The sequence below is a fragment of the Alnus glutinosa genome, chromosome 7 (genome assembly GCF_958979055.1).
Source record: "Alnus glutinosa chromosome 7, dhAlnGlut1.1, whole genome shotgun sequence".
In the NCBI taxonomy this organism is placed as follows: Eukaryota; Viridiplantae; Streptophyta; class Magnoliopsida; order Fagales; family Betulaceae; genus Alnus; species Alnus glutinosa.
The window spans coordinates 4,737,913-4,750,881 of NC_084892.1; the positions used below are offsets into that span (position 1 = coordinate 4,737,913).

The 12,969-nt window shown below is 32.0% G+C and overlaps 1 protein-coding gene across 1 annotated transcript; it reads right to left on the minus strand.

Moving 5' to 3' along the window:
- Positions 1-1,080: 1,080 nt before the first annotated feature.
- LOC133872296 (short chain aldehyde dehydrogenase 1-like) lies at positions 1,081-2,360 on the minus strand. The gene is made up of 2 exons (XM_062309774.1): positions 2,243-2,360; positions 1,081-2,080 (listed from the first exon to the last, which is right to left on the minus strand). The coding sequence occupies exons 1-2, from the start codon at positions 2,278-2,280 to the stop codon at positions 1,279-1,281; spliced, it is 840 nt and encodes a 279-aa protein (XP_062165758.1). The 5' UTR covers positions 2,281-2,360; the 3' UTR covers positions 1,081-1,278.
- Between the last annotated feature and the right edge of the window lie 10,609 nt (positions 2,361-12,969).

Genomic DNA, 12,969 nt, shown 5'->3' on the forward strand with positions numbered 1-12,969 from the left:
CTCAATCAGGCACCGCCACTGTGGTAGAACCCATTTTTTTTAAAATTTTTGTTTTATTTTATAAAAATATTTCTTAAATATTATTTTTTACAAAACACTTCAAAACTTTACCAAAACCAATTTTCAACTTTTCTCAAGTATGGTCCCCCATCAAATTAATTTTCAAAAGAAAAACGTGAAACACTCTCAAAGCTATTGTGAAAGCATTTGGATCCTTTCCGGTTCAAAATGAACCGAAGAGGAGCCGGTTACTTTAAGTGAAAAGATAAAATTGTCTAAAAAAAAATGAAAGGATAATTTTATCCTTAATTTTACACTAATTGTTCTTGTTCGGCTCCAATGAATTAGAGGGAATCCTTGTCCATACTAATTAAAGAGGCCCAACTGAATTTTCTTCTTCAACTCCGACTACACACTCTATGAAGCAGTGTGTACGACATTAAAACTAGGAAAATTAAATTAAATTAAATTAATAATCTCAACTGATTAACTAGAATATGCTAGCTAGTGGATCAAGTTTATTTTTTCCAAGAGAAAAATTGACAACTTTAAGTTCCACTTCCACATTGTAGTAGGTGGTGTGCACGACTTTAGAACTAAGAAAGACAAATAAATTATAAAACTGAACTGATTGGCTAAGAATATACCATAACCTAATTTTTGGCTACGCTAGGATGAAGTACGTGAACGTACGCTCTGAGAGGCGGACAAGGAAGAATTTAAAGCGTTGACATTGACACAGTACTGTTGGCTTCAATTTGGATATTATGGACTTGAGACTCTTCGGCAGTACTTCACATTATCCTCGAATGAAAAAAGCCTAAATCTAAATGAAAAAACCCACTTTTATCTTATTATTGTCTACGTCGATTAATAATATGAGAGATATTAGAGAGAATGTAATGGAATCTTGATTTTTTAACAATATTATTGATCCAAGTAAATAAAGGTGAGATGAGAGTGGGACACCAAGCATTTTTTTTTTTAATCGTCATATTTAAATTTTTTAAACACGTAGAAGGATATATATATATATAACACGAAATTCATTCAACTTTCTGCACGTACGTGAAAACAATATAAAAGGAACCCACACGAAGTTTTTATTATATTGCTGTTACATGCACAACACGAAAGTTTGGTTGGATGGAATACATTGCAATTGCAGACAAAGTCAAACAATTGCAGAATGTGAATTGAAACAATTACATAAATTATCAAATTATTTGAATCACACACACACACACACACACACACACACACACATACATATATATATTAATTAGAACCATACTTTTCTTTGGCGTTCTTAATAGCTTCGTTGGTGGTGCTACGACCGCCATCCAAGATTAGGTTGAGGCCACTCACGTACTTGGACTCATCGCTCGCCAAGAACAGTGCTGCCTCTGCAACATCCTCGGTCCTAAACACCACCCCTTTCAGATTTGCCGCTGAACAAATCATGTCTTCCAATGTTTTCTTATCTTGTATTCCACACACATTCCTTAGCAAAGGAGTGGCCACGCCGGATGGCGATAGGCAATTAACTCTAATTCCATACTCCCCCAACTCCACACACAAATTCTTGGTCAATCCCACCACCGCATGCTTGGACGCCGTGTAGATGTGCGGGGTTTCTCCATGTATCACTGACGCAGTGCTTGATGTGAATAAAATGCTGCCTTTTTTGGCTGGAATCATTACTTTGGCAGCATGTTTGGCTGCCAGGAATCCCCCCAAGACGTTCACGTTAAAGACCCTGTTGTATTTCTTGAGGTCAAAGTCTAAGATGCTGCTATCAGCGTTGGTAACTCCTGCGTTGCTGAACAATATGTCAAGTTTTCCATGCTTTGAGACCGCGGTTTCGACAGCATTTTGGACGTCAGACTCGTTGGTAACATCGCAATGGACATAGGAGATGTCATCAGTATTGGTGCCTATGTCGCGGCATACGGAGTACCCAAGTTCGTCTTGTACGTCAGCAATGATAACCTTAGCACCATGCTGAACGAATAGCCTCGCCGTAGCCTCGCCCATTCCACTAGCGCCTCCGGTTATCAAGGCCACCTTCCCTTCCAACCTGCATAATCAAAAGCTTAATTAGTTTTCTTTCTTTTGTTTCAATGGCCAATACATGCATGTAAGATATCGATGGACAAAAAAAAACAAAAACAAAAACAAATGTGTTATGATTGATCAATAAAGACGTACATGCATTGCACCGATAGCTTAATTTGCTTACCTCTTGGCAATGGGAGCTGGCAACGAAGCACCTTCCATCTTTAGCTTATTGTTTGTGATAATGTGAGAGTGTTTTGATTTTCAATGTGAAGATCAGCTGGTTTGGAGGGCCTTTTATAAGCAAAAAGGCTATGTTTATTTCTACGAAACCAACATTATTTTACTATTAATTTCCAAGGGTGTATGTGGGGTGATGATCCTATCCATTTCATTGTATAAAAAAAAAAAGTAAACATTAATTTTAAATTCTAACCCTAAAATAATTATTATTTATTTAAGGTGTGAACTGTGATTTTTTAAGTGTGTGTTGAGCACGTATGGTCTACAAAGGAGAGCCGTAGACCCAAAATATATTTATGCCTTAAAAGACTATAAATTGTTTTATAAATTATAAAAGCATACATGCTCAACAATATTCCTTGGTTAATTGATGAAGCTCTTTTACAAATAATTAAGCGCCGAAAAATAATTGATAAGAGTCAAAGGTGGTGTAAAGAAATAGATATATATGGTCATATTTCGTACATTTACTGATTGCATATATCAAAACTATTGGCTCTTCCGTTAGATGATTTAGGCGGTCGTCTAAGGTTTTAGTGGAAGAAGGCCCCGTAATTATAACATTGGTGACATTGTAAAAGTATAGATTTTTTTTTTTTTTTTTTTTTTTAAAAAAAAGATAGGTTCATAAAAAAAAAAAATGTGCGTTCTCGATCTTCTTTGAGAGACTTGACTCCTACGGAAAAAAATCAAAGGTCAAAGCCCAAAAACACATTTATTTTGGTAAAAGAAAAAAAGGAAAAAAGAAAGTGCATTATCGCTAAGATTCTATTTGGTAGACTCTGAAACTCCCCACATAGAAAAATCAACCGTCATGCAATGATTTTCTTTTTTAAAAAAAAATTGTATTATCTCTCTCTTTGGGAGACTCTAGAACTCCCACAGAAAATAAAAAATGTCCCAAGCCAGGAACTCAAATCTTTTTTCTTTTTCTTTTAATTTTATTTTATTTTTTTAAAAAAAGTAATCTTATTCTTTAAACAATCACTCCAACAAATTACCAAAATCTCTGCAACAATTTTGCACTAATGGAGTGGGAGGTGCATGAACACTGTTACAAGTTCGCTCGCTTGACTGTAAGCCAGCTCTAGCTTAAGATCTCTCCGCCTCTGCCTCTAGTCTCGCACCCATTTCTCGCCCTTATACTTATTATTATTATTATTATTATTATTATATAATTTTTTTTTCCTTATTGCAAGTCAAACGGCCACACTATAAATTCGAAAAAAAAAAAAAAAAAAACACTCATTACTAATTATTAAAAAAAAAAATTTATTTTCTTGTGCAGGTGAAGATCGAGTGTTATAAAGTAAGCCTATGTTGAATTATTTTATTATGTAACTTTCTTATTAATAAATATTTTTAATTATAAATTTTTACCAAAAATATGCATTAGATATGAAAAAACTTTTAAGATAAAAGAATAAGAAGTTAATGAATATTAAAATGAATTTGTAGAGGCAAATTTCTAACTACAATATGAGGTTGAATCTCAAAAGGAAAATAAATAAATAAATAATTATTTAATATTTAAATATTATAAAAAAAAGCCTCACCAAAAATATTCGCCTAAGGCCTCGATCACCAACCATAGAAGTTATAGAACCGGACAAAGTAATCATTAACAACTACGTACGTTGACAATTAACTGAACCTGGAGTTTTTTTTTTGGCCGTACAACTGTGCAAGGGGAAAAATTGATTCGTCGACAGTTGACTCGTACGTACCAACCAATAATTGATTCGAGTTTTTCTATTAATTAAATTAATCAATGTTAATGTTATTTCAAATGATAACAATTTTTTTATTTTCTATTTGTAAATGTGGAGACTGATCGATTGTATATTCCCCCTGGATGGCTGGATTGGCCCTCCGATCCCTCCCAAAAAGAGTTGAAACATGTTAGAGGCTCATTTCTTATTTGGGGGCTGGACGGAGATGGATAGAAGATAATTTGAGAATATGCATCATGTTAGTTGTTTAGAGTTTATAAAAGAAAAACCAATACTGTAAAAAAGGCATGAAAAGTGTAACATTCAAGGAGTTTATTGGGATAATTAAGAATATTTTGGTATTAATATTGGTATAATTAAGTTAACTAAAATATATTTGGAATTATGTTCTTAATTTAGTTTGAGAAATGGACAGCTCAAACTTGGCTCAAAGAGAAATGAAACTTTTGGAGCTTTGAAAATTTTAAAAGTTTTGTTTTAAAAGAATAAATTAATAAAAATAAATAACTAAATAATAGTAGGTTCCAGATTTTGTATTGTGCTGGAGGTTGGTAAGTCCATGTCGATCTAAATGGACTCGATTTTAATTTGGAGGAAGTCAACTTTATATTAAGCAACCCACCTTCACTGGTTCACATAAGCACTAGATCACTACAAAATAAAAAAAATAAAAAAAAAAAGAAAAAAAGAAAAAAAGAAAAAAGGCATTTCTTGGCATTTATTATGTGTCAAGAAGTAGGTATTAAATGTCAAGAAACAATTCCTTACTTTTAATTCCTTACATATCTCCAATGTCGCAGTTTTGTAGTCAAGAAAGTTTATTTCTTGGCACCTAACTTATGTGTCAGGAAAATTTCCTGACACATAAGTTATGTGTCAATAAAATTGATTTTCTGACACATGATATATGTGTAGGGAATTAATTTTGCTGGCACATAAATCATGTGCCAAGAAACTCAATTTTCTGGCACATATATATGTGCCACGAAACATAATTTTCGCACATAAATATATGTCAGTAAACTGTGTTTCATGGCACATATATAGGTGCCAGCAAACTATGTCTCATGGCACATGATTTATGTGCCAGCAATTTTAATTTCCTGCACGTTTCATTGCACATGATTTATGTGCCACTAAACCTTAGTTCATGTGCCAGGAAAGTTGATTTTCAATTTAAAAAATTTGACTATACTAGAATTATTCCAAAATAATCAATTTCTTTAAAACCTTATAAAATATATAATCAAAATTGACAAATAACCAAGGGAAAACATATTATATATTTAATTAATATAACAAAATAGCATCAAACAATCCCAATTATTAATTAAGAAACATCCAAGTACTATACTAGTTGCTACAAAAAATTAATATGATCAATCTCATAGTCATCAACAAGCTACAAAAGTATTTAGTTAGATTTTTAATCAATCCGGACTGTGTCTCCCCATTCCTGAAGGTGTATATCCCAAGTCCTTGCATTTTGTCTGCAAAATATTCCCCAACATGTATTCTCATTCCTGCATTTTCATATGAAGCATATTAGTCTAAGACAGTAGAAAGTAGCAAATAAAATGAATGTCAATTATAAAGTAGTTCAACATACACATATTGAACAAATTGTCCTATACACCCATGACCCATTAATCTAACATGTGCAAATCAGACTCTATATATATATATATATATATATATATATATATATATATATATATATATATATATATATATATATATATATATATATAATATTAAAAAAAAAAACTAGTTGTATATAGATATTTAACAATAAATAGATAAATATTTTAACTATATATTTATACATAAACATTTTAGTTAAGACATAAATTCGTTACAAGCTGAGTTGTACGAAAATTCCTCCGTACGTATGACATAATGCGATAGAAAATATATATAGTTTGAAGGATCTTCCTCCGATATATTAAATTTTAATTCAGCAAATCTTTAACCATTAAATTTTATCCGCAAAGGAGAAACATGATAAAAGGGGAAAAGTTCCTTAATTCACAGCACATCATTTACCGTTAGTAAATATCAAAACGCTTTCAAGATTTTTTTATTGTTCCCACTTCTCATTCTAATGATGATTTCTAATGCTCCTTAATTCCGCAATGCATGATTAATATTCATAGATCTAGATGTATAATAATTAGCATGTGCCGTTCTTAATTAATGTGTTTTGTCTCTTGTTCGAAGGTCACATATGTGGCTAAATCTCTTTGTACCAAAATCTCATATCTCAGGCTTCAATTCTGGTGTTTTCAAGGATATTGTTCTGAAACGGAATATTACCACAGGACTTGTTCTTTTTTACCCCATGAACCGAAACAAGTAGGTCTTCTGAAATACCATCTAAATTCGTACATATATACACACATGCAACCTAATCCATACTGAATCTTCCTAATCAAACCTAATTAAGGACAAGGTTTAGAGCCTTAGGATTCATAAGTACATTCAACCTATAGCTAAATTAAATTTACATGGAAGTAAATAATTGCTAGCAAAACACATTGAAATGTGGGTCAATGGGAAAGTAAGGAAACTTCCACCAACCCAGATTCTTTTTAAAAAGCTACAATTGTACTAGAGATAAGAGAACAACCACCATTATACCTCCATTTCAGTTGTTTTTCTTTGCACTACATAAATTACTTTGCATATATATAGGATTCGTTTACTGAAGATAAAAAAGCAGTCTAACCCCTTTAGAACACAAACACACAGTCTAACCTGAGAAACTACAACAATTCCAATCAACTAATCATGAATAACCTAAACTACAACTATTTACCCAAGAAAAAAAAAAAAAAAACCTCCTTGATAAAACCTTTTGTGTCTATCACCATTCCTCCACTTCTTCCTCTTAAAACAATCATCAAAACAGAGCATATTTTAATTTACTCTAAAAATCCTAAAATGAAAACCCTATCTAAATTTGACCTCACAGAATAAGAAAACTCTAAATAAAAATCATCAGTAGTTTATCATTCTCTGAAAGATGACATGTACGGAAGATATCGAGAGAGAGAGAGAGAGAGAGAGAGAGAGAGAGAGAGATCAGTACTGAGATGGAGAGATATGAGGGGAAAAAAAGATTGAAAAAAAAACACAAATAATGCTACTTATAGGAGATGAGGGAGATATGAGGGGAAAAAGATTGAAAATAAATAAATAAATAATGCTACTTACAGGAGATGAGGGAGAGATATGAGGGGAAAAAGATTGAAAAAAAAAAAAAACAAATAATGCTACTTACGGGAGATCGATGAGGGAGAGATATGAGGGGAAAAAGAGCAAAAAGATAGGAAAAAATAATACTAATGCGTACGTGTGCATTAGTTAGTAAAGGAAAACTGATTGAATCGTGAAAACAGAATTAGAATTAGGCGGGCTTTTAATTTTGCCAAAAATATTCATGGCATATGTCTAAATGTCAGGAATTTAAAATTATATGACATTAAATTATAATATTCTGGCACATATTTAAAAGCCACAAATTTTTTTACAATTTTCTTGACCAATAAAATTATGTGTCAAGAAAGTACGTTTAACATTCTTGGCACATTGTGAAATGTCAGGAATTTTTTTCTTTTTTCCTGACATTTTTTGACAATGTGCTACAATAAAAAATATTATCCTGACATTTATATTAATGTCAAGATTAAAACGTCAAGAAAGACATCATAGAATAACTTAGATTAATTTGTAAACTCTAGAGCTTACATAAATGGGTTGAAAAGTCTAAGATTTTATTTCAGGTTAAATATATATTTGATTCTCGTACATCACATGTACAACAAGGGTACAACATCCCTCTCACATGGGGTGGGCCCCAAGTATGTGGGATCCACCCCATGTGAGAGGGGTATTGTATCCTTATTGTACATGTGTTGTACATTTATCATTTTCCATATAGAAATACTAAATTTTGAAGAATATGCTGTTACGTACTCATTTACCCCTTCGGTTTCTTGGTTATAGCACCTCAATGCATGCATGGTGGTGGTCAACGTGCAACGAAAGCTACCGCATTTTGTAGTCTCCCAGTAAAACTACGTACTAATATCAATATCAAGACCAGTCTGTAGTTTGAGGGGCATAACTATGGGACGAACTTTTCAGTGTTTGAACCTACATTCATTACCTGCAATGTCGTGTAAAGTTATTTAATAGATTGCTATATTCGGTTAGATTCTAAGCCAACAACAGACTTGAAAAAAGATTATAAGTGTGCAATCTTAATTAATACACGGAAAATATAAGCGGAGCCACCCTCTTGACCAAAGGGAAAAAAAAAAAAAAAATACTGACTTAGTACTTCCATCTATTATGGCCCTTGGAGGTGGCCTAACCATCCCCATGAGTTGGTTCGGCCACCCCAGACCTGAGCCACCTATATCTCTTATTTTTCTCTTCTTTTTTTTTTTTTCATTTTTTTTTTTTTTTTAGGATTGGTAGACATTGAAACACTTTTTTCGAGAATTTAATTTTAACATGATGTGTCACAATCCCATGAGATCTATCATTTTGGGAGATGTGTCACAATATCATAAAATTGTGATATTATGATATTTAGATGAAAATTTAGATGAAAAAATAGACAAAAATACTAAGTCAATTTTTTTTTAAAATTCAGATAACATATGTAAAACAAAATAAAACTAAAATATTAAAAAAAATAAAATTTTTAAACCACAAATATCAAATTTGTATTTAACCCTTTTATTTCGCTACATATTTGTTGTGCACAACTAGAAGTGAACCCTAGAAATTCCTCAAAAAGAAAACTGAAGCTGAACCCACACAATTCTGGAGAATTCACGCTTACTGTAGAACAATACTTCAACACATACTTGACACGTGTAGACGCTAGAAAGAAGAGAAAATGCCCACCGTTTCATTTCTTTTCCTTAAATTCCAGATTTATCCTAGAATTTCTGCCTATAAAATATAAATAGTCGAACCTAGTGCAGTTATTTTCATTCATAAAATTTACTCTTTCTCACTGTCACACAGAGTGTGAGGTAGATAGAAAAAATAAAGAAAAGAAGTGATAAATATTTAAAGTAGTGATAAGCTTTAGAGTTATTTAAAGTGAGAGTGCTAGCTAGATATAATTATTTTATCCTTAGTTTATGTCAATTATAGCTATTATAATTTAATTTATGTTTGTCTCGTTAAATTCTATTCCTTATTTTGATGGATATAATTATATATGGCTATTGAAAATCGCACATGAGATTTTCTTTAAAAGCAATATACGTTTGGGCTACTGTTGAGTCTAGATGGACTGCATTGGATACAACAATTGCTGAATGGGCTACTCTCCAAAAACAAACTTTTGTTGCGAATGACAAAGAAATGAATGCCATATGCTCAACACTTTGAATTCTCAAGGATTTCTAATTGTGAAACTGCTAAAGAAGTATAGGATATCATTGAAACTATATATGAAGGAGCCAAATTGGTTAAATCTGCTAAATTTCAAATGTTAGTTTTTGAATTTAAAAGGATTAGAATGTTGGAGAATGAGACGTTTATTGAGTTTTATGATAGAATAAATGATCTTGGTAATTCTATGATTAATCTTGGAAAGAAGGTTTCAGATACAAAACTCATTAAGAAGATTTTTTAAATCTTTACCTAAAAGATTTAGAATCAAGGTGACCACAATTGAAGAAAGTAAGGATCTAGATAACATGAAAATTGAAGAACTCGTTGGGTCTCTTCTAACCTATGAGTTGTCTTTGCCCCCTGTCAAGAAAGCTAAATCTATTGCTCTCAAGGTTACAAACGGTAAAAGAAAAAAATTATTCTGAAGAAGAATCTGAAGATGAGGATGGTATAGCTATGATTGCTAGAATTCTCAGAGATTTATTGAATTCCAAATGGGATCTCGAAGGTACCGAACAATAAGAAGTTGAAACTAACAAAAATGATCATTGTGATCCTAAGTGTGTCGAATGTTCAGGTTTTGAGCACATCCAAGCTGATTGTGAAAACTTCAAGCAGGCAAACGAAAAGGCTTTCCATGCTACTTTCAATAATGATTCAAATAAGAATCAAAGGATTTTGGCTCTTATTGCTCCACATGTTGACTTTGAAGAATCCCATAGTGGTGATGAAGAATAACTGAAAGAGCCATGTAGAATCTTGTGCATCAAGTTCGAAGAGCTGAGAGAGACAAATCAAAAGAATGTGACCAAGGTTGTGGAAAAGAAATGGGTTTTATGCCTAGGAAAATTGGTGATTGTTTGAGAGTTAGTGTGAGGAGATGTTAGAACCCTCGTTGCGACTAGAGATTAGGTGCACCATCTCCTTGTGCAATATCTATTGCTGCTGCACCACTTGTTAAACTCATCGTTCTTATTCTCTCGCCTCTCGCCGCTCGTCGCTATCCTCTTTGACGCCATCCTGTGCTCATGTTGCAAAAGAGAGAGATCAAGAGAGGGAATGACAATATAAAAAATGACATAAATTTCTTACAAACTTATTGTTATATATATATATATATATAGCACGAAATTCATTCAACTTTCTGCTAAAAGGAACCAACACAAAGTTTTTATTTTATTGCTATTACATGCACCAACAAGAAAGTTTGGTTGGATGGAATACATTGCAATTGGAGACAAAGTCAAACATTGCAGAATGTGAATATGAAAGGATAATTTTATCCTTATTTTTATACTAATTGTTCTTGTCCGGTTCTAATGAACTAGAGAGGATCCTTGTACATACTAAAGAGGCCCAACTGAATTTTCTTCTTCAACTCCGACTACACACTCTATGAAGTAGTGTGTACGACATTAAAACTAGGAAAATTGAATTAAATTAAGGAAAAATTGCACCGTTGGTCCCTGTGGTATGCCATAATTATTTTTCACTCCCTATGGTTTAAAAAGTTCATGAGAGATCTCTGTGGTATGTAATAATTACAAATCGATCCCTGACTTCAAATTCTGTTAAATTTTTAACAGATTCCGTCAAATGCCACGTCAGCGCCATGTGTCGTCATCTTATTGGTGACACGTTGACACGTGGCGCTGACATGTCCAATCTTAATAAAAAAAAAAATTTTATTAAAAAATAAATAAAAATACTTATTTTTTTAAAAAAAATTTAAATTCAAAAACAAAAAAAGAAAAAGAAAAAACAAAAATGGGAAAGGGGGTGGCATGCGGCCACCCACAGGCCCGAAGGCCACCCCCTTTCCCATTTTTTTTTTTTTTTTTAATTTTAATTTTTTTTTTAAAATAAGTATTTTTTATTTATTTTTTAATAAATTTTTATTTTTTTATTAAGATGGACACGTGTCGGCAATAAGATGGTGACACGTGTTGCTGACGTGTAGGGCTAACAGATTCCGTCAAAATTGTGGACGGAAAATCGACCCAGAGAGTAAAACGTAATTATTGCATATCACAGGGATCTCTTATGAACTTTTTAAACCATAGGGAATGAAAAATAATTATGACATATCACAGAGACCAACGGTGCAATTTTCCTTTAAATTAATAATCTCAACTGATTAACTAGAATATGCCAGTGGATCAAGTTTATTTTTTCGAAGTGAAAAATTGACGACTTTAAGTTCCACTTCCACATTGTAGTAGGTGGTGTGCACGACCATAACCTATTCTTTGTTTACTTGTGGACTTTGAAAAATGTCCCTGTCCAAATCTGAGTTTGCTACTTCTTGTTGTGACTTGAACCCCCACAACCACCATACTTCAAAGTAGGAGAAATGTAACACTTTGGTTCCATATTTTTTATATTTGGAAGATGAATAGTTCACATAAAGTGAATGATTTATAAAGATAGTTATGAGTGTTAAGTCCCACATTGCTTAGTTATTAGGTGAAACTGGACTTTATAAGGGGTTTTATGGAAGCTTTAAATTGATTAGCCATTTTTAGGTGGAAACTTCAAATTGACTAGTCATTTTGAGGTGATAACGCAAATCTGCTATACAAAAATAAAATAGAAGGTGAAATAATATATTTTTCTTTTTAATATAAGACAAAAAAGTATCAAAACTGCAAGTATGACTTGAACCACCATAACCACCATACTTAAAAAGTAATATCAAATAAATTTGTCCTAATAGAGCCAAGAAAAAAAAAAGTGAAATGATTTATTTATTTATTTTTTAATATTTTGTTCATACAATATGATGTGAAGGTTTATTTATTAAGAGAAAATGAGATATATTTTATAAAGAAAATATGTGCAAATTTTCTAAGTAACACTCAAAATACATTGGTATGTTGATTAATGTGTTTTATAAGTAATTTTTTTTTTTTCTAATTTGAAAAAATATTTCAATGTGACATAAAAGTGAAAAGAACCCAATAGATTTACTCAAGTTTGGTCTTGGTGGTATTTTCATTTAGCTCTAAGGTTCAAATCTCCTTAGGTGCAAATAATTTATTGGAGATAGCTCATTAGAGTATTATCGGATCCGTGTGGAGGAGGTGCGTTGCACGAGTTGTCTGTTTTACTTGATATGCGTAGATACACGAGATAGCTCTACTTTTGAGGAATTCCTCGTAATTAAAAAGAAAAAAAGAAGAGAGGTGAAAACAGTTTTTATATTTAAAGTTATTTGTTAATTAATATATATTAACAATTTTTTCTTATAAAAAACTCAAAAAAACAAACTAATACACTCCAGCAAAAGTGAGTTCAAAGTTGCAATTAGCAACTAAGCAACACCACAATTCACAAATCAAAGTCGTTAATATCTTTGACTTGGGAATAGAAATCGGTGGGTAACAAACATTATAATTTGATATTATATTTTTGGTTTTTTTTTTTTTTTTTTTTTTTAAAGTAATGGAAACAACGACACTGATCGACAACCCCTTCATTTATTTTAATTTCTTCTAAAAAAAAATCAATTTCA

What these genes read in the sequence shown, in the direction of transcription:
- LOC133872296 (XM_062309774.1), bottom strand. Translation starts at nt 2,280, where the DNA reads ATGGAAGGTGCTTCGTTGCCAGCTCCCATTGCCAAGAG. An exon ending in CCAGCTCCCATTGCCAAGAG is followed by an intron (nt 2,081 to 2,242) that starts GTAAGCAAATTA and finishes TTGATTATGCAG; the next exon opens with GTTGGAAGGGAAGGTGGCCT.